The sequence below is a fragment of the Mustela lutreola genome, chromosome 2 (genome assembly GCF_030435805.1).
Source record: "Mustela lutreola isolate mMusLut2 chromosome 2, mMusLut2.pri, whole genome shotgun sequence".
NCBI classification, from domain to species: domain Eukaryota; kingdom Metazoa; phylum Chordata; class Mammalia; order Carnivora; family Mustelidae; genus Mustela; species Mustela lutreola.
Window position 1 is genome coordinate 2,897,873 of NC_081291.1, and position 21,345 is coordinate 2,919,217.

The 21,345-nt window shown below is 58.4% G+C and overlaps 2 protein-coding genes across 8 annotated transcripts; one reads left to right on the top strand and one right to left on the bottom strand.

The window, feature by feature from the left end:
- The first annotated feature begins 455 nt into the window (after nt 1–455).
- CREB3L3 (cAMP responsive element binding protein 3 like 3) lies at nt 456–10,435 on the top strand. The gene is made up of 10 exons (XM_059159486.1): nt 456–609; nt 1,172–1,282; nt 1,948–2,248; nt 3,146–3,261; nt 4,763–4,900; nt 5,679–5,785; nt 7,880–7,948; nt 9,085–9,169; nt 9,342–9,438; nt 9,646–10,435. Exons 1-10 carry the CDS (start codon nt 583–585, stop codon nt 10,020–10,022), a joined length of 1,428 nt encoding a protein of 475 aa, XP_059015469.1. The 5' UTR covers nt 456–582; the 3' UTR covers nt 10,023–10,435.
- A 666-nt stretch (nt 10,436–11,101) lies between these two features.
- Nucleotides 11,102–20,929, bottom strand: SIRT6 (sirtuin 6). Of its 7 annotated transcripts, none has more exons than XM_059159487.1 (8): nt 20,807–20,929; nt 18,183–18,310; nt 16,043–16,225; nt 14,504–14,563; nt 12,961–13,056; nt 12,800–12,880; nt 12,093–12,216; nt 11,102–12,000 (listed from the first exon to the last, which is right to left on the bottom strand). In XM_059159487.1, the coding sequence occupies exons 1-8, from the start codon at nt 20,870–20,872 to the stop codon at nt 11,659–11,661; spliced, it is 1,080 nt and encodes a 359-aa protein (XP_059015470.1). In that variant the 5' UTR covers nt 20,873–20,929; the 3' UTR covers nt 11,102–11,658. The 7 variants fall into 7 exon arrangements, with proteins under 7 accessions (XP_059015470.1, XP_059015474.1, XP_059015471.1 ...); XM_059159491.1 differs by lacking the exon at nt 20,807–20,929 and adding an exon at nt 20,502–20,678; XM_059159488.1 differs by lacking the exon at nt 20,807–20,929 and adding an exon at nt 20,321–20,490.
- Nucleotides 20,930–21,345: the final 416 nt, after the last annotated feature.

A 21,345-nucleotide genomic window follows, 5' to 3' on the forward strand; every position in this document is an offset into this window, starting at 1 on the left:
CCATGGAAGATTCTAGAAGGAACTGATTGCTGCTTAGCTTTGGCTGGGGAGGACTTGGAGCATGGCTGGGAGGTTGCTGGCTCCGGAGGGAAGGGAGCTTCTGGCAGAGGGGCGGCTCCAGCAAAGGCCTAGGATGTCCTTTTCTTGGTTTTGTTCCATCCTGTGGGTGGACAAGACACTGCCAGGGGCTCTGGACTCTCCTGGAGACCTACATCCTGGGACTCAGAGGAGAAACAGTCCCTGAAAGTAGGGGAGAGGTCATGGCAGAGCTGAGGCACCCCAGACTTTGGCCTTTGCCTCTTGCCGGCTAGAAAAGCACAAAACATCAAGATAACGGTCTTCCCTCCTTCCCCCAGCCTGGCCTGGTGTCACTGGCCCTTCGCCCTGTCCATCTCGCGGATTCCCCAATCAGCACCCAGGGATGGGCTAGGAGCTCCCGATACAATTCCAGCATCTTTGGGGGGTGGTTACAGAGCTACAGAGAGGAGCGAGCCGAGTCTGCCGTCCTGGTCCTGGTGGTGGGGTGAGGCTCCAGCTCCGAACACACTCAGAAAGCAGCAGGAGGCCGGGCTGGCTGGCCTCATGAATGGGGATTTAGTACCTGGAAAGGTGAGCCCTGTGGAGGCGCGGGGTGGGGAGGTGGGGGGGGTGGGGGGGCTCTGGGGGAGGGAGGGTCGGGGCGGGGGGCGCTGGGGGAGGGAGGGGTGGAGGCCAGGAAACCCTCCCAAGATCCCAGAGTTGGAAGGAGCCTCCCACCCCACCCCCCATTAGACAGATGGGAAAACTGAGGCCCAGAGAGAGCACGGAATGGCCAAACTCATGCCTCCATCCCGGAGCTCTTCTTGTCTTTCCTCGAGGAAGGGGGCACTTGGGCAGGACGGGAGGGAAGAGGGCGCTGGTTCCATCAGCTTCATAGGAGCTGACCAGGCGGTTCCCCCGCACGCATGCCCCTGTCTAGAGCTTTGAAAGAAATCCGCTCGCCGGCCCTGGGAGGGCCTGTGGGAGCGGCACAGCCCGCCTGGAGATGGGAGCGCCGGGGGCAGGGTGGGCCGGCCTGGGGGTCGAGTGGGGGCTTCGGTTGGAGCCGCGGGGACCTGGCGGCGGCGTGCCGGTGGGGAGTGGGAGGAGGGGGAGCCGTGGGTTCCTCACGCCTGTCCCCTCCTCGCCCCAGATGGCTTCCTCCAGCTGCCCCTTGGACCCTATTGGCAGCCTGGAGCTCCTGGATCTCCTGTTTGATCAGCAGGATGGCATCCTGAGACACGTGGAGCTGGGTGAGGACCAGGTGAGGACGCACTGGGCCTCAGAGCCGGAGCTCCACTTCCTCGGGGAAGCATTTAGGGCTCGGAGCTCAGTTTTTTTTGTTTTTTGGTTTTTTTTTTAAGATTTTATTTATTTATCAGAGAGAGAGAGAGAGAGGGAGAGAGAGCGAGCACAGGCAGACAGAATGGCAAGCAGAGGCAGAGGGAGAAGCAGGCTCCCTGCCGAGCGAGGAGCCCCATGTGGGACTCGATCCCAGGACGCTGGGATCATGACCTGAGCCAAAGGCAGCTGCTTAACCACCTGAGACCCCCAGGCGTCCCTCAGAGCTCAGTTTTAACAAAGCTCATCGTTGTGTTCAACCTCTCAGCTACTCTAGGGAGTAGGTGACATTAGCTTCTCCCTAGAGGTGAGGAAACTGAGGCCCAGAGAGGGACAGTTACTTGTCCAGGGTCACACAGCAGTTTGGGGTTGGGTTCAAGCTCAAACTCGGGGCTTGTGTCTTGGTGGGTACCCAGGCTGCATGATCGTGTTCAGGCTCACCAACCCCGGGAGGAAGGAGCATTAGCCCGTTCTGTCTTGCAGAAAGGACAAGGGAGGCCCAGAGAGGATCTGCGGCTTGCTCGGAGTCACAGAGCGATCCAGAACAAAGCGCAGCGCTTTTAACTCCCCCCTCCGTCTCTGTCCCAGCAGGTCCTGCCAGGCCCAGACTCTGACGACTTCCTAAACTCCATCCTGGGTTCCGGAGACTCGGTGCCCAGCTCCCCGATCTGGTCCCCTGCAGCCAGTGACAGTGGCATCTCTGAAGACTTGCCTTCTGACCCCCCGGACACCCCTCCACGCAGCGGGGCAGTCACCTCCCCCACCAGCTGCCATGCGGCCGAGTCAGCCAAGGGGCTCTGCCCCTCCTACCATCCTGGACCCCCCGGCCTTGCCAGTCCCCCTGGGCCAGTGGCCCATGTGCTGGAGGCCTCTGTGGCCATAGACCTGGGTAGGTTCCGCGTCTTCATTCACCACCCTTGCCTGGTTCTGGGCACTGGGCTGACACATACCCACCCTTTGAAAGAGATGCTGTCCTGGGCCCATTCCCCAGGTGGTGACATGGCATTCCGGGTGAGGTTTAGGAATGAGTCAGAGCCACCGAGCTGGGCTGTAACCCTGGCAGACTGGCTCCCGCCCCAGACGCCACCTTGTCAGCCTCATCTTTGAACCTCCCATGCCTGGATCTTGGAGATGCTCAATGAAAGCGTGTGAGGTCACAGGACCCTAGGCCTCCAGATGCTCCTCCTGGATCTGGGGAAAACTAGCCTTATGCAGAAGACACCCTCCCTAACCCCCAGCAGGGTGTCCTTTGTCCCTTGAGTCTTGCAAGGAGGCAGGAGTGCTTAATAGATTCACTGGGGAACTTACAAAACTGAGACTCAGAGAGGTTGAGTCATTCAGTCAAGGTCACACAGATCTGCCCAGCCAGGATACGAACCAAGAGCTGTGTAACCCAGAAGTCTGCGTTCTGGGGAGCAGCCTGCCTATAGGTGCCAGGTGGAAGGGCATCTGAAGTGAATTAGACCTGGTCCCTGTCCCCAGGGGGAGATAAGGCGCTCTGGCTGGAGACCTAGTCTATAGTCCTGGACAACAACCGCTCCCTCCTGGGCTGGCAGTGGGTCCCTCAGCGGTGTCCCGGGGAGTCAGGCTCCCAGTTCCCTCAGTGAGAAGACGGAGGCTCCAGCTGGGGTTCTCTCCTTCAGCCCAGGCCTTGGGTTTGTGCCCCCAATCCCTAGCACATTGTGGTCAATCCTGGAAGCCTTTCTGGAGGCAGCAGGTGGAAGCTGGGCACTCAGAGGCCCCCACCTGACTTTTCCCTGGGTTTGTCCCCATCTGCCCTCGTCAGAAATGTGGAGCCCGGACCTCTGCTCTGAGGAGCAGGTTGAGCCGGCCGACCAGCCTCCGTGCTGCAACCTCACAGTGAAAGATCTCCTGCTCTCCGGCAGCGGGGCCGCCGACCTGGTGAGCAGTCCCCACCCCCACCCCCCGCCAGAGCATCGGGGCTCAGAGGGCTTCATGGGGTCCCAGGACCTCCATTTCAGAGATTGGGAAACTGGGTCACACACAGGGTAGGGCACTTTCCCGTAGTGATAATAATTTTTTTTAAAAAAGGCTAAAACCAGGGGCGCCTGGGTGGCTCAGTGGGTTAAAGCCTCTGCCTTCAGCTCAGGTCATGATCTCAGGGTCCTGGGATCGAGTCCCGCTTTGGGCTCTCTGCTCGGCAGGGAGCCCGCCTCCTCCTCTCTCTGCCTTCCTCTCTGCCTACTTCTGATCTGTCTCTGTCAAAGGAATAAATAAAATTTAAAAAAAAAAAGGCTAAAACCAAGTATCCGCTATAGGCCAGACATTCTTCTAAATGCTTTCAATGTATCAACTTTTAATTCACAGAAATGCTAAAGATTGGGGCTCTTGTTACATTAATTTACTCTTGAGGAAATAGCACAGAGAGGGTCAGCAATTTGCCTTAAGTCACACAGCAGCCGCTGGCTCGATCCCTGGCTGACCTACTGAATTCCTGCTCACAGACCCAGGACCATCTGTCTTTCCGAGGGCTTTGAGTACCCCGAAACCAGATCTGATGACCCAATTAGTGCCCCCATTTCACAGATGAGGAACCAGTGATCAATGGCCTGGAATTATGGGTAGTGGGGACTGTCCCTCAGGATGGACAGACTGCCCCAATCTGTACCTTTATTCTGGGGTCTGCCGTTCCACCGGGTGACATTTCTAAGACTTGGCCGCTCGGATGACAACGTTCTTTCCTTTCTGATGTTTATCTTTCATAATTTAAATTTAGTTAAACACTTTTTAAAAATAGGCAAATGCAATCCTTCAGCACGAGTTCCAAAGGCACAAACAGGCGTGGGGGGTGGGGTGGGGGGGTCACCTCACCTCCCTTTCAAAAGATTCCAAGGATTCCTTTCGAAGCGATTCCTCCTCCTCCTCCTCACCCCCTCCTCCTTCTAAGCTTGACATAAGTACCATCCCACACTTACACTGGTTTTGCCCCTTTCTTGTTTTAACTTGAGAGTTTACCCTGGTGATTGCTTTAGGTCTTGATATGGGGAAGCCCCTGTCCTTTTCCACACACCCCCCTCCATGATCACCTGGATCATACCTTATTTAATCTGTCCCCTCTTTGTCAGCTCTCCCCCTTGGGTCCAGCCCTTTGCTGTTACTGTGAATTTTCAGAACCCAGAACAGTGCCCGGCGCCTAGTAGGTGCCTAATACATGGTTGTCACATGACTGTTTGTTAAACAGATGAAAAGTCTGTGCGTCTGCGGTGAGGGTATCTGTGGGATCAGTTCCCGGCTCAGGGGGCTGGTGCCGGCTCTCGAGCCCCAGTGCCCGCGCGGACCCGGCCGCAGACCGATGGACAGTTTCTCAAATCTGGTCCCTCCTCCGTCTCCCGGAGGCTGTCGGTTTCCCGACCCCAGCGCCTTGTCCCCGCTTCCCCCACAGCAGCAGCAGCACGTGGCAGGCCCCCACCTGCTGCGCCCCGGGGCTGAGCACTGCCAGGAGCTGGTGCTGACAGAGGACGAGAAGAAGCTTCTGGCCAAAGAAGGCCTCACCCTGCCCACCCAGCTGCCCCTCACCAAGGTGAGCCCGGGCTCCGGGCCCCGCCCCCTTTCCTGCCGCTACCTGCGCCTGGCTGTCACCGGTGCGCCTCCTGCGCGAGAATGTCAGGACGGGGCTGTGGCTGGAGCTAGGAAATGCATCCTAAAGGCCAGCTGGGTGGGCGGGTCGGAACACCCGGGAACCGAGGGCGGGCTTCCAGGCAGAGGCGGATTTGGGCGCTGGGAACCTTCCTGGGCCTTTCACGCTGTATCATACAGCCCCTTGCAAGCCGGAGCTCACAAAGGGGGTGACCCGCAGGCCAGCTGTTCCTGCAGACAGGCTCCCACTGGGCTGTGCTGCATTGTAGGAATGTTTGAATTTCTCTGGCCGGGAGTTTTCACGCAAGAATTCCGTGACCGTGGCCCCCACCCCCACACCGCCACAGGCAATAGCTCGCCGCAGCCACCCCCCCTCGACCCCCCAAGCCGATTTCACTCACCACCTGGGTTTGCCATGCCCACTGCCAAGACCGTCGGTCTCGGGACCCACCTGCCGGCCCCAGGAAAGCGCTGTTCCCCGGCGCGGCCGGAAGGTGGCGCCATCGCCCCGGTGCGCAAAGTCTGGGCGCAGGTTCCTAACTGGGACTGGGATCCCGGAAAACCATCAGGACCCAGGAGCCCCCCTGCAGACTCTGCATGAATTTAGAGGGGTCTCCTGGACTCTCCCCCCAGATCCCTGGGTCTGGGGGTGGGGGCTCCTATGGAAAGAGAGCAGGGGTCCAGACAACAGAGCGGACCCTCCTTCCCTTGTCACTGCGCAGTACGAGGAGCGAGTGCTGAAAAAAATCCGGCGGAAAATCCGGAACAAACAGTCAGCCCAGGAGAGCCGGAAAAAGAAAAAGGAATATATAGACGGCCTGGAAACTCGGTAAGACTGGGGGGCCTGGGATGCCACACGTGGGGTGGGGGGCGGGAACAGAGGCCAGGAAGAGGGATGCAGCAGTGACTAAGGTCACAGTTGGGGGGAAGGGCTGACAAAATGAGAGGTTTTTTCCGCTCTCGGGGAGAGATTATTTTTCACGTGAATTGCAAGGGTGGAAAGATGCCCGGAGATGGCAGGAGCTTGGCCTCGGGGTCCCTTTATCCCCCAGAAGACGTAACGCAAAGAAAGGAGACTGTAGGACCCATCTTGTTCTGACTCTCTGCCTGAAGACGGGGTGCTTCCTCCCCTGGTCTGAACATCCCTGGTCCTCAGCTGTCACGGCTTCCTTGAGTGTGTGATGGGAAGGACAGAGGGGACGCCATTCTTGGCAGAACTTCCTCAACGGAAAAACTGTCACCCAGTGTCATCCAGTCACCTCTCTCTTAACTGACGGAAGGGGACAGCCTCCTCTTCTCTAACAGAAGCGTAACGAGCTCGCTTGCTCACTTCTGGACCCGGGCCTGACTCGATGGGGTGTTACGGGTCCATCTGGGTGTTCTGTGTCTTCCCAAGTCGGCTTTGAGCTGTCCTCCACTTCCGGGAAGTGGTCCGTGACAATGGACCGCCGTGACAATGGACCGCCATGAACTGGTTCACAGTGGTCTCTTCTTAGTTTGCTGAACTCTGTGCTGTAGGCGGTCGTACCCATTTTATTTTATTTTTATTTATTTATTTGACAGAGATCACAAGCAGGCAGAGAAGCAGGCAGAGAGAGAGAGAGGAGGAAGCAGGCTGTCTGCCGAGCAGAGAGCCCGATGCGGGGCTCGATCCCAGGACCCTGGGATCATGACCTGAGCCCAAGGCAGAGGCTTTAACCCACTGAGCCACCCAGGCGTCCCCTCCCCTTTTTTTTGGTCGTACCCATTTTAATCATGTGCTGTTCATTTGGGCTTTCTCTTTTCCTTCATCTTCTTGACTCACCTTGCCAGAAACTTGTTTATTCACTTATTCTCGCCGGAGAATGGCTTTCTGGCCCTCCTCCCGTCCACCTGTACTTCTGTGTTCTAGCTCTCCCATTTCTGCTCTTAGCTTTATTATTATTTTTAATGTACCTACATTCAGTTCATTAACATACAGTGTATGATTCATTTCAGCGGTAGCGTTCAGTGATTTGACAGTCTTGTTGCCCTTGGTTTGAGTATGTTCTTCCTTGGTGCTTTATTTTGTTCTGTTGTCCTTTTGCTAATTTTCAACACATGTGCCTCCAGCTTGTTGAGCTGGAGGAAGGCTGGGAAAGGTCTGTCCCTCGCCGCCCTGCGTCAGCTGCCCCTTGCTCATGATTTGCTTCTGGTTTCCTCCATTGACATTACCATTGGGTCCTTGGGTCTTCCTTAATCGACATCATGGATTCTTTTCTACCCCGTGAGTTATTTAGAAGGAGGGCTTTTTGGCGGGGTTGGGGGGTGGTGCTTATTCCTTTCCCTGGATCCAATGCCAAGACCAGACTACCCCATCTGAGTGGTCTGAGCCAAGACTATGCTCGCAGATGGATGCTGGTGGGAAGGGTGGGGCTCCAGCCTGGATCTGGGGTCCCTAGACGGACAGATCACCATCGTGATGCTCCTCAGATGCCATCCGCGAAACCCCTCATCAACTGTGTTTCATGTTCTCCCAGACACTCTGTGAAATAGGTAACCGTTGCCCCATTCTACAGGTGAGGGGACTGAGGTCAGAGAGTAGAGTGACTTGAGCTCACGGGGAGGGTGAGGATGGTAACTTGGTCCTCCGTGGACTCCCAGTCATCCTACTCCTTGGTCTTCGGGAAGCATCGCTGTCCAAGTTTGGCATTCCATGCCCAGTCCTGGGGGCACAGGCTGGAGGGAAACCCCCACACCAATGCAGACGTGGGATATAGGAGCGAGGCAGAGCTGGGTTCAAATCCTGACCCATCTACAGATTTGCCAGGTGACTTTGGATGAGTGATGTCCCATCTCTGGCCTCAGATCCCCTGCCTGTGAAGTGGGGCCTCTCAGGGAGAGGTCAGCTGGGCCAGTTGGTGACAGGCATATTCTGAATGTCACTGTGACATTGTTCCTGCAGGATGTCAGCTTGCACAGCCCAGAACCAGGAGCTGCAGAGGAAGGTCTTGCATCTTGAGAAGCAGAACCTGTGAGTCTTGGTCCTGCTGTGGCAGAGGACAGGGGGAGCTGGCCCCCAGAGTCCCTCGCAGGAGAGAAGAACCGTGTGGGGGACAAACTTGTGATGGCAAAGCAGAGCAGGGGTTATGGGCTCCACCTAGAAGGGGGCAGGCTGCATAGAGTTGGGCACCTGGACTTGGGTGTTTCCGGAGGAGGAAATGGCCCACAGATGGCCAGAGGCTAGAAACACAGTGTCCTGGAGGACTGCACGTGTTCTAAGAGGGACAGTCATCTACTTAACATTTATTTAGTATCTTGTCTGTGCTAGGCATTCTTCTGGGCACTGGAACCACGTGATTAAACAGACAGACCATCTCCTGACTTACAGAACTCATGGTCTAGTGGGAGACATACTAAGACAAGTGAAAATATGTGAAAGATTATTTTCAAATAGTGATTGTCACTGAGGGGGAGAGCGAAGCAGGGCGAAGGCACTGGAGAGCGAGTGGGGCTGCTCTGGGCAGGGAGGTCAGATAAGGTGACTTTTGAGAGGAGACCTGATGGATGAGAAAGAACCAGTTCCGAGAAGACATGTGGGAATTGTGTCCTTGGCACAGAGGGAACCAGCATGTGCAAAGGTCCTGGGGCAGGACCAGGTCTGGTGTGTTGGAGAAACAATATGTGGGCCCATGTGGTTGGAGCAGAGTGGGCAAGGGAGAGAGAAACAGGGAAGGGGACAGGGCAGGTCGTGCCAAGCCTTGGGGACCATGGGGAGGACTTGGGCTTTTACCCAGGGAGGGGGGAGCCCTGGGAGGGTGGAGAGAAGCCCACTTACATTTGAAAAGTTCCATCTGGCTACTGCTGGGAGCATGAACCCTAGGAGGGCAGGAGGGGCCTTAGGGGGGCCAGAGTAGAGGCTGGAGCTGGAGTTTTGGTGAGAGATGATGGCGGCCTGGATCAGGGAGCCAAGAAGTGAGTGGATGCAGGGCGGGGATGTTCAGGGAGATTTACTGAAGCGAAGATGAAGAGTCCGGGACTCTAAGACCAATGGGGCCATGAGAGATGAGTGGGGTTCAGACATCAGCCAGGCTGGGAGACCCCAGAAACAGATGGGAGTCAGATCACAACGGCCTGGGGCTGAGCCAAGGCCTGCACATTCCCACTAAGGTCCCTCTTGGAGCAGCTGAAGAAACTCCAGGCCATTGTCGTCCAGTCCACCAGCAAGTCGGCCCAGACCGGCACCTGCCTAGCGGTAAGTCCTGGTCCCGAGGATAAAGGGGGTCCGTGGCCTTGGCCAAGGGGACTGTGCAGGGAGCTGACCATAGCCTGAGCCCCAGTTCAAGCACGATCCCATCGTCTGGGCCTTGGTTTCTTTGCTCACGGGGTGGGGGGAGGGATGGGGTGACCTCCCCCCTCTCCGCCAGGTCCTGCTGTTCTCCTTTGCCCTCATCGTCCTGCCCTCCATTAGCCCTTTCGTCGCCAACAAAGCCGAGAACACCGGAGACTACGCACCTGTTCGAGGTAGGTGGGTTTGAGATGCTCAGCCTTCAAAGCCCCTCTGGGGTGCGCCATGGGTACAGTCCCCTTGTTTCCCCAAGCCCCTATACTGGGCTTCTGGGGGGTGGGGGAGCGGACCCCCTCATTTCCACCCTCTGAGGCTGGGGTTAGGGACGAGAGGGATGCCAGTCTCCCATCCTGTCCCTCATGATCCTCCCAACCCTCGCTCAGTTTTCTCCAGAACTTTGCACAACGACGCTGCCTCCCGCGTGGCCCCCGACGTCACACCAGGCTCCGAGGCCCCAGGACCGCGGTCCAAGGATGGCACATCCCAGGAAGGGTCTCCAGGCAGGCCCATGGCGGACTGGAAATCTCGGGGCATGTCGGCTCTGGGCAACTTGACGAAGGGTCTGGACAACTCGACTCTGATCCCGGACAACTCGACCCTCCCCCGGGACAACTTGACACTCGCCAAAGACAACTTGACACTGGTCCCGGACAACTCGATGGAGAAGCTGAAAGGGGCCACCCTGCTGGGCTGGACTGCGCCTGAGCCAGCGCTCAGCTCTGGGCGGGTGGGATTGGAGGCAGCGGGGGAGGAGCTGTGAGCACCATCTCTATGTGCCCTCAGGCCCCTGGGCTTAGGGGACCTTCTGTGGACAGTCACGACGGGCATGGGGGTGAGAGGGGAGACCTGGCAGAAGATCCAGGATGGAAATGCACAATCTCCGGGACCCCGAAACACACAGAACACGCCCAGACACAGGACGCTCGCAGGGTCACAAAGCCTGAGAAAGCCACAGACCCAGGCAAAGGAACCTGCAGACACATGCAGAGTGACCCACAGACCCAGACAGACAGACACACAGACATCATGACCCAACAGCTCCCCTGCTCCCGGCCTCCTCGCTGCCCCCTGCACACAGGGAAGAGAAACCGGCTGAGTCTGTGGGGACCCGGGCCCCAAGCCACCTCACTTTTCTAAGCTTGCAGAGATCCTTAATAAAGTATTTTGACAGAACATGGCTGGCACAAAGAGGCGTTGGGTGGGAGCCGAAGCAGAGTCTTGGGCTCCCCAACTCCTGGAAGGAGGGGCTGGGCCAGCCCATGATGCGAGGGGAGGTGCAGCCCCACCCCCAGGCTGGAAAGGCCACATGCCAGGCCCTGGAAGTGCCTTCAGCACCTTGGAGAGCGGTCGCGAGGCCCGTGCTTGTCATGCCTGGACCGAGCTGTCTGGGGGCCCTTCAGGGTGTCGAGGGAAGGTCTAGGGACCTGCCCTCTTGGGGGCCTCCACAGCCCACCCTGCTCATTTTCCAGATGGGGAGACTGAGGCATGGGAAGTGAAGGATGCTGGCTGGAAGCCGGCTGTGTCTGACGCTCATGCGTGGTGACTCCCCACCTGCTCTGAGCAGGTGCCAGGGGCTGTGAACCAGACCTGCAAAGCCACAGCCTCTAGCCTCCAGGGGCTCACAGCCAGGCAGTGGAGGGCAAATATTTAGGAACCATGCACGCGGGCCCATGATCACACACTGAGGGCTCTAGGAATGCCAGCCAGGCTGGGGCTGGCCCAGGCCGGCTCCACAGGGGCAAGGGGACCACGTGGTCCTGCCCCGGCCCCCCCCCCCCCCGCCCCCTACTCTCCAGGACTAGGACCTGGTACAAGGTCATGAACGTCAAACACACAGACTCAGATGCAAGAATTGCTGTTTATTGCATTGAAGACTTCTCTGGAAGCCGGAGGCAGCTGGGGGCACACACCTTTCTCCCTCCAGCCCCCAAGGCAAGGCAAACTCCTACTGTCCACGCCACCATGAAATCTGGCTCCTGAATGGTGGCTCGGCCCACCCTTACCTCCTGGAGGGATGGTGAAGGCGATTTTGGGGAGGCAGGGGATCGGGAGTGAGGGCCCAGGGCCAGAGAGAGTTAACTCGGCCCGGCCACACCTCCCCAGCACATCCTGAGTCAGGGGCTGGGCCTGGGCCTAGAAGAGCAAGTGCCTCAGGTATCAGATCCAAGGTCGTGTCCAGGGCGAAATGCTCCTCCTCAGGCCCACCCCAGAGGCCCCCAGAGCTAGAGAGAGAGGCAGTGGAGGGTGAGCCTGGCCTGGGGCCTGGATCCCAGCAATCAGCACCCTGAGGTCGCCCCCCCACCCCCATGGGCAGGTAAGAGTGACAAAGTGAGACCAGTAAGAAAAGATGAATCCACGGTTTCTACAAAAAGCCCCACCCTCCCCAGGCCCCCTAGTCAGCTGGGGGCCACCTCGGCCTTCACCCTTTTGGGGGGCCTGTGCGGCACAGGACTGTCCAACCGTTCCCTCTTGGGGCTGGCAGGCCCAGAGCCATTGTGCTGGGCGCAGGACTCCGTGGAGGGCTCCGGCTTGGGGCCGGCAGGTGCTGGGCCATCGAGCTGGGTGGGGGCCTCCTCCTTGGGCTCCAGCTTGGGGGCGGGAGGGCGGGGCAGGGGGGGCAGCGCCCTCTCCAGCACGTGGGGGCCGTCCCAGGCAGGGATCTCCAGGCCCAGGTGCTTCATGAGCCTGGTCATGACCTCGTCCACGTAGCCATGGATACGCAGGTCAGCGTGGCGGTCCTGTGGGGGGCAAAGGCAGGTCAGGCTGAGGCCAAGGTTGGGAGAGGAGGGAGGCTGGGGCAGGGAGCATGTCGGGGGGGCTCAGAACGCACGTGCTTCGTGGGCTGAAGGTTGACAATGACCAGTTGGCCTCCTCGGCGCTTGGTGGCAAGGGGCAGGTTCCCGCTGGGCCGGATTTGCAGCGAGGTGCCCAGCGTGATGGACAGGTCTGCGTTCCTGGGGCGGGCAGGCAGAGTCGGACGGAGCCCCTCCTAGCCGGGCACGGTGGTCTCTACAGCCCTCCCGCCCCTCCTGGCTCAAGCCCCATGGTCTCCCCACAGGCCCTGTGCCCCTGCTACACGCCCAGCCCAGGGGGTAGGGGCAGCTCCCTTCAGGCTGCCTCTGTTCTCAAGGGCCACCCACAGCCTGGGCCGGCTTCCCAGCTGCCCTGAGTCCCACCACCGCAGCTCCGCTTCTGCCTGGGCCCCCTCTCCCCCAACCCCCCATTGGCAGAAGCAGGGCTGTTGACGTGCGCAGGACCGTCGAGCCTTGGGACTCGGGTTCTACCCTGGCACAGCCACTTCCCAGCCGGGCAGCTTTGGGCAGGACCCCACCTCCAGATGCCTCAGTTTCCCTGCCCGCAACACGAGCACGGTGCGGCGCGCGCGAGCAGCTGCTGTACTCAGGAGGACAGTGAGGCCCAGAGCACTAGCAAACGCTTCTTTCAGGAAGCCTCCCCTGACTGCCCCCGGGGCCAGGGCTGGCTGGGCTTCTCCCTGTGTCCCCATCCGCCCAATCCGGGCTCTCCTGAGGGTCAGACCTGCTGGCCTCGTCAGCGCGAGTGAGGTCCCGGTCAGGCAGGGCGTCCTCCCAGTCCAGGATGGTATCTCGCAGCTCCCCCCTGCGGAGGAGGTTGGGGGCATCAGCGCGGAGGCGCACACCCTCCCCTGGAGTCCGGGTGGGGCGGGGGAGGTCACTCACCTGCAGGCCCGCAGCCCCCTCGCCTTGGCCACAGTGCAGAGCCGGCCTGTAGCCTTGAGGCCCATGCTGCCCACGACAGTGTCCCGGACGTACTGCCTGTGTTGGGGGAGGAAGGGGGGGCCTGTGGGGCCGGGTCAGCCCACCCCCTGCTCCCCTGCGGCCTGAGCTGCTCTCCCAGGGAAGTGGGGGGCTTCCACAACACAGCCGGCCTAGCCGCACCCCAATGCCAGTGGCGTGGAAATAGACTGGGAAGGGTTCCAGATAGAGACTCGAGAGATGCGACAGTGACATGCAAGGTGGGACCCCTGGTTGGATCTTGGACCGGGACAAAAACAGAAGGCTCAGGAGCACTGGGCAGCTGGGCCGGGGTGAGGCTGGGTGACCTACATGGCTTTCTATGTGGCCTTTACAACGAACGTGCTGCGGCCGAGGAAGAGAAGAGCTCCTGGGAGACACGCGTCCCTCGGGCCTGGAGTGGTGGACTATTAGCCTCAACAGCCCAGCAAGGACTAACAAAACAGGAACGACTGCCAAATCCACGTGGGGATCAGCAGACTACGGACGTGAGGACCAAATCTGGCCTTCAGCCCCCTGTCCTTGTGAATAAAGTTTTATTGGCGCACGGCCACGCACATTCCTTCCCATGGTGTCTAACACAGCTCTCACACCTCGAAGGCAGAGCCCATCATCCTGACAGAGACACTCTGGGCCGTAAAGCTGAAAACGTTCTACCATCTGGCCCTTTCAAGAAAAGGTTTGCTGAGCCCTGGTCTAGGCAGAGTTCGGATCATCATACGATTCTTACGAGTTTTCTGTAGATTTGAAATTTTTCAAAACAGATTTGGGGACTTTTTTTTTTTTGTGGCCATGGGCACCTCCCGCCCTTGCCGGGCGGCTGCTGAGTCAGCACCCCGGCTCCGGGAAGGGCTCTGGCTCAGTCTGCCCAGAGCGGGCAGACACACCTCTGTCACACTCTGTCTTGGGCTGAACTGTGTCCCCCCAAAAGATATGCTGGAATCCCGACTCCTGATACCTCAGAGAGTGACCACATTTGGAAACAGGATCATCGCAGACATAATGAGCTCACACTGGAGGAGGCTGGGCCCTCGTCTAACAGGACTAGTGTCCTTACAAGCCAGCCAGATGGCAGACTGAGGGGTTGACAGGCCGAGGAGTGCCAAGGACGGTGAGAAACCTCCAGCAGACACAAGCAGGCGGGAAGAAGCACCCCCCGCAGGGCTCAGCAGGAGCCGGGCCCGGCCACAGCCGACTTCGAACTTCTAGCTCCAGGTTGAGGTGACCCGTTTCTGTTTTGAGCCGCCCGGTTTGTGGCCATTGTTCTGGCCATCGTCCCTGCGGCGCAGGAGAGGAGCGCACCTCCCCAGGGGGAACGTGTGTCCCAGCCCCCACCCAAGCTTGGGTCTCTGGCCAGGCCAGAGGAGGCTCACGAGGCCCCGACCTGGGAGGTGACAGAACATGAACACAGGGCCGGCCGGGGGCTGCCCATGCCCTGTGCCCCGCCCCCACCCTCCGTGGCACTCACGTCTTACACTTGACACACTCCTCTACAAACATGTTTCCGTGGAGCTCTGCCAGCTTGTCCCTGTGGGAGGAGAAGGGAGACACTTCGCCGTGGCACGGGGTACTGGTTCCTAAGGCTTAAGGCTGAGCACTGAGCCCTCTTCCTCCAGGAAGCTTTCCCTAGGCCCTCAACCATAGGATCAATGGACTCCTTCCTTCCAGGGCCTCTGGCTGTGGACTCCGCCATGCAACCTCTCCGAGCCTGGACATCATTAACCTCTACGGCTGATCCCACCCTGTACATGGACAGCCCACGCCGCTCACAAAATCCTTCCACACTCGTGCTGGAACCTCCAAATGTCACCAGGTCGGAAGGACAGGAATTCTGATCCCCGGTTTGCAAAGAACCTAAGGTGATGAGTGGCCCCAGGGGCATAGGGTTTAGAGGCAGAGGGACGTGGGATCAACTCCTGGCTCTGTTGCTTCCCTGCTGTGTGACCTTGGACAGGTCACTTAACCTCTCTCTGCCTCAGGCCCCATCTGTGAAATGGGACAGCAGAGCCTAACTTTTGGGATATTTGGGGGAGCAATGATCAGGCCTGGAAGGCTCTTCCCCTCGCTCTGTCGGTCACCTCTCTCACTCCCTCATGTCCCTAGGCCAGTGTCACAGCCCCCCTGGCCTGTCACAGGCTGCATCTCCTGTCCCACTTTCCCCTCTCGGTCCCTGACAGCGATCGCTGCCTGACCTAGCTTGCAGTTTGCTAACTGATCTCGTCTTCTGTTTCTGTGTCCCGAGAGCGTAAGTCCCGGGAGGGCCTTCCGTCCTGTGCCCACAATGACCTGCGTCTAGAACAGCCTGTGGTGCGCAGTGGGCACCGGGTAAAGAGGCGGGTGCAATCCATTTCGCTCCTGTCTGTGTGCAGTGGGTGCTGGCAGATTAGTGCTTCCTCCTCCAAAAGGGACTCAGGCCCATTTCAAAAGGGGAGGGGACAGTGGTCTCATTCCCCTTTAGAGGCCGAGAAAAATCCTCTTCCTTCAACCCTCGCCTACAAAGGGTGGGCGACTCGTGTCCACATCTGCCCCTGCTCTCATCCGTGGACCCAACGGTAAGACCTGGTCAGTCTTTTGGCCCTAGTACAGTGTTCCCACTCACTATAAAAGTAAAAAAAAACAGGTATGAAAGACCCAACTGCCAGCTTCCAACCGTGAGCACTTCCTCCGGCGCCCAGCTTCCTCTCGGCCTCCCCCGAGGGAGATTTGGGAGCAGGCCTGGTGCTGGTGGCTGAGGGCCACACTCCAGGCCGACAGAGGTCCAGACCACAGTGGTCAGGGCTGGAAGCACCCCAGAGGACCCTGGGACCAGGAAAGGGGACCCCAATTCTCGAGATGAGCCCGGGAGGCAGTGACAGCGGATGACAGCTCTGGTTCACAGAGCTCCAAGGGGCGCCCGGCGCTTCTCCCTGCCGCCTAAATCACCGCGGCGGCCTCCCATGGGAGGGGCCGGCATCAGCATTCAGGAGACTGAGGCCCCGAGGGAGCAGGGCCAGAAGCCGGGGGTTACCTGGGGAAGCCGGAGCGCACGTGCAGCCCGTCCACGTTCTGGCTGACCAGGAAGCGGAGGAGGCCCACGCGCTCCAGCTGCACCAGCGCCATGTGGGTCTGCGTGGGCCGCGCACTCTCGAAGGTGGTGTCGAATTTGGGGGCCAGGCCCCGCTCCTCCATTGTCCAGACACCATGGGGGCCCCTGAAGGTGGCAGGTGGGGGGAGACACGGAGAGTTTAGGGTTCAAGGAGACGGGGTAAGGAATAAGAGACATTAGAGACAGAGACAGAGAGAGACTGAGCCCTGCATCAGGCTCTCTGCTCAGCGGGGAGCCTGCTTCCCCTTCTTTCTCTGCCTGCCTCTCTGCCTACCTGTGACCTCTGTCAAATGTCTGACCTGAGGCTTATTTTATTTTAAATAAAATCTTTAAAACAAAACAAAACAAAACAACAAAACCAAGGAGAAGGGAGAGCTAAAGGGGGCAGGGAGGGGAAAGGGAGAGCCTGTGGCGCTCGACGGCAAAAAATTATTCATTCCAATCAACATTTCCTGCTGCTACACTGAGCCTGGCCCTGTGCTGGGTGATGCGGAGGTCCTAGTGGACCGAGGCCCTGCCCTCAAGGAGTCCTCCATCTCATGGAGGGTGGACCTAAGTGGTCACCGACCCTGCAGCTGTGAAGCTGGGGGAGCCCAGTGGAGGTGCTGGGGCCTGTGCATGGGGAGTGTGGGAAGGCTTCCTGGAGGAGGCTGAGCTGTCTCTTCAGCTGTGCAAGCAGAGGGAAGAGAGTTCGGGCGGGAGGGGTAAGCAAAGGCCTTGGGGACTGACAACAGCCTGTGAGTTGGCAGAAATGAAGTGGTCTGGGGGCTCCAGTGAGAGTAGCAGGGCCCGCGAGGGAGAGGTGTCCTGAGGTGGGTCAGGAAGGGCTTTGATTTCCAGCCCGAAGTATGGGGAACTCCCCTGTGTGGCAGTGGGGAGCCATGGCAGGTTATGGAGGAGGGGTGGGAGGGAAGCACGCCTTAGAAGTGTGACATTCCTGGGCGCCTGGGTGGCTCAGTGGGTTAAGCCGCTGCCTTCGGCTCAGGTCATAATCTCGGGGTGCTGGGATTGAGTCCCGCATCGGGCTCTCTGCTCAGCAGGGAGCCTGCTTCCCTTCCTCTCTCTCTGCCTGCCTCTCTGCCTACTTGTGATCTCTCTCTGTCAAATAAATAAATAAAATCTAAAAAAAAAAATAAAATAAAATCGGGACGCCTGGGTGGCTCAGTTGGTTAAGCAGCTGCCTTCGGCTCAGGTCATGATCCCAGCGTCCTGGGATCGAGTCCCATATCGGGCTCCTTGCTCAGCAGGGAGCCTGCTTCTCCCTCTGCCTCTGCCCACCATTCTGTCTGCCTATGCTCGCTCTCTCTCCCTCTCTCTCTCTGATAAATAAATAAAATCTAAAAAAATAAATAAATAAAATAAAATAAAATAAAATAAAATAAAATAAAATAAAAAAAGAAGTGTGACATTCCTCCCGGAACCAGGAATCTGCTCTCCCGCTGCAAGTCAGGGCTAAGGGCCTATGAGGCCTAGGGAGGGAGTATAAACACAACAGGCCTGCCCTATAGGAAACTCGGTGCCTTCAGAGGCCGCTAGGGGGTGCCAGTTTGAGACCCTGGTGCTTCAGCAAGAAGACTCTTGCCCAACACAGGCTGCCCCAAGCAGGGAGGGGCTTAGACACTGGTACACACCCTTGTCAACAGGTGAGAGCCTGAGGTCGGGATGGTTAAAGCCACTTGCCTGACACCAGGTCCGACCGAAAAATATTTGCAAGTGAGCATGGAGCCAACTGCCCCTGACAGCAATCTTCCCAAAGTCTAAGGTAATAGAACCCCAGTACTTGGGCATGCATGGTGGGACCAGGCAAAAGACTACCTTCCCCAGGATCCCTTGCAGCTAGGGACAGTCAGGTGACCACACTCTAGCCAATGAGGTGTGAGTGACCAATGGAATGTTGAGCATGACTTAAAGGGACCTGTCTGCAAGGGCGGGGTCTTTCCAGTCCCCAACATCCCCAGGGAAGGCGGCAGGACTGGTTCTGATGGCCAAGCCTCTGTGAGTTGACAGGGAAAATGCTGGCGGTAGCGGACCCTGCCTCAACCTTCCCTCCATGCCCACAGACCTGAAGTCAGGGATGCCCGAGGCGGTGCTGATGCCGGCACCTGTGTGGAACACCACATTGGAGGACCGCCACACCAGCTGCGCCAGCTCCCACACCTTCCGCTCTAACTCCTCAGGAGGGTCGAAGATCTGTCAGGGGACACAGAGAAGGCAGAGGTCAAAACGTGTCCCAAGTGGCAAAGCCACTAGCCACAGATTGGGATTCCTCTGCCTTTCCCGGGGGTGGGGGGTAGTAGGGGGAAGAGAACCCACTGGAAAAGGGAGCTTATCCTCATGTCCCTCCTCTGTCCACAGGGGCTCCCGCATCCTTAGGGAGCCTAAAAACCTAAGCCCCCCTCTGCTTCTCTGTCTACTTGTGATTTCTCTCTGTCAAATAAATAAATAAAATCTTTACACCTAAGCCCTCCTTAAAAGCCTAAGCCCTGGGGCGCCTGTGTGGCTCAGTGGGTTAAAGCCTCTGCCTTCGGCTCGGGTCATGATCCCAGGGTCCTGGGATCGAGCCCCAAATCGTGCTCTCTGCTCAGTGGGGAGCCTGCTTCCTCCTCTCTCTCTGCCTGCCTCTCTGCCTGCTTGTGATCTGTCTGTCAAATAAATAAATAAAAATATTAAAAAAAAAAAAAAAGCCTAAGCCCTCCCAGTGGCCCCCCCGGAGGTCCTGCACTATCTACCCTCCCCTCCTCCCCCTCTCTGCCCTTCACCCACTCTCCTCCAGTCACACATGCCTCCTCGCTATTCCTCCAACACACCAGGCCTGATCCTGCCTCAGGACCTTTGCACAGGCTCTAGGCAGAGGGTACAGCACTACCCACATGACTCCTCTCTCACCTCCTTTAGCTCTTGGCTCAAAAATCATCTCATTTGCACACCTGTGTTCACAGCAGCATCATTTACAATCACTAAAATGTGGAATCAACCCCAGGGTCCATCAATGGGCAAAAGGATAAGCACAGCGCGGCCCGTCCACACGCTGGAGTACAATCCAGCCTTAGAAAGGAAGGGACCCTGACACTTGCCATGACATGGAGGGACCCCTGAGGACACTGGGCTCAGTGAGAGGAGCCAGACCGGAAAGACCCCTCCTGCAGGACCCCACTCCTAGGAGGGCCCCAGAGGAGTCCTGTTCACAGAGACAGAGAGGAGAGGGTGGGAGCCAGGGCTGGGGCAGGGGGTGGGGAGTCCGTGCTTCACAGGAACAGTCTCCGTGTGGGGAGATGGAAAGCTTTAGAGATGGAGGGTAGTGGCGTGGTTGCAGGATGGTGTGGGTGTTTTCTTTTTTAAAAGATTTTATTTATTTATCTGACAGAGAGAGATCACAAGTAGGCAGAGAGGCAAGCAGAGACAGAGGAAGAAGCAGGCTCCCCGCTGAGCAGAGAGCCCGATGCGGGGCTCGATTCCAGGACCCTGGGATCATGACCTGAGCTGAAGGCAGAAGCTTAACCCGCTGAGCCACCCAGGCGCCCCATGGTGTGGATGTTTTCTAAGCCTCTGAACTGTATACTTGAAATGGTTAAGGTGGGACATTTTATGTTGTGGATTTTGCCACAATTTAAAAAAAATTGAGGGGTGCCTGGGTGGCTCAGTGGGTTAAGCTTCTGCCTTCAGCTCAGGTCATGATCTCAGGGTTCTGGGATCCAGCCCCAGGAGAGGCTCTCTGCTCAGCGGGGAGCCTGCTTCCCCCTCTCTCTCCTCCTGCCTCTCTGCCTACTTGTGATCTCTCTCTCTCTGTGTCAAATAAATTTTTAAAAAATCTTTAAAAAAAAATTGAAAAAAGAAAAGTGATCTCAGTGATGCCTCCTGGGTCCTGGTTTCAATGCAGCCCCAGGTCTCCTCGCCACTGCCCTCTTTGCTTTTCTCCCTGAAGCTGACCGCCATCGGACTTCTATTTACTTTCTCCTTGTCTGTCTCCCTGCCAGAAGGAGGGATGAGAATGTGCCTGGTGCATAGTAGGTGCTCAATAATTGCTTGTGGAATCAAGCGACTAATCAAGGGCCAGGCAGGAGGAGAAGGGAGGGGCTTCGGGAGGGATTCTGAGGGCTCTTATTAAACGCCTCAGAGCACGCGGACCGGGCTTTAGGGGATGGGGCGATCTTCCCCCCAGGTTACAGAGGGGCTAGGGGACCCAGAAGGGAAGTGACTCACCCCAAGTCCTAGAGCAGCAGAAGGGGTTTTGCTGAAACTATCTACGTCCATCCAACCTGAAACCCCTCTCCATCACCCTCAGGATAAAGTGTCAGCTCCCCAGCCTGGCACGTGCGGGCCCTGCGGTCCCGGCTCTGGAAACCTCTCGCCTAACTTGTGCCCCAAGAGTGTTTCTTCTCACCTCCCCGCCTTCGCCCCTGCCGAGCCTTCCGCCTGCAACTGCGTTCGCGCGCTTCCCTCATCAGAACTTCGGGACTTCCCGCGACGCGGGGGCCTCCCTCGGTCCGGCCAGGCCGACTGGGGGCTGGGGGCGTCCGGGTCCCCGGGAGCGCAGGGGGCGTCACTTCCCGCCCCCTCCTCTCCGGGAAGTCCCTCCCATTGTCTAGCCTCCGTGCCTCCCGATATTCCCACAATGCCCCGCTGCTGCCCGACCCCGCCCAGCCCGCGGCGCTGCGGGCGGCCTTCGGGACGCCGGGCCGAGCTCACCTCGGGGAGGCCACACTTGCCCTTGTCGGCGTACGGCGACAGTCCCGCCGCGTAATTCACCGACATCCTCGCCGTCCCGACGGGAACAATAAAGTTTATCTTGTTGAGGCCGCTTCCGCCGGAAACGGGGCGGGACGTGGGGCGGGGGAGGAGTCGCGTTCCGCCCTACGCGCCCGGCCTCTGCCTCCAAGGCGCGTGCGCCTCGCCTGACGCCTCGGGCGCCATCGTTAGTGCTGGCGAAGGGAGGGCAACTTTCTTCGGAGTGTTGCAGGGTGACGGGAAACGGGCTGCCGGCCGTGGGACAGTGCGCCAGTCAGCTCTAAAGTGAGGGGCACAAGCAACCGGCGCCCCTTTTGAATTCCCCACGTCCCTCACGAGGACAGAGGACTCGTGCTTCCAGTCGGGGCTCTTTCCGCTGCACATTTCAGAAGGGAATAAAGTCACCAAAGCAGGGCAATCGTGCACGTGGGCGGTGCGGGGGGCAATGTGGGGCCTCACCACGTAGGGGCTTGAACGCCGCTCCGAATTACCGGGGCGTC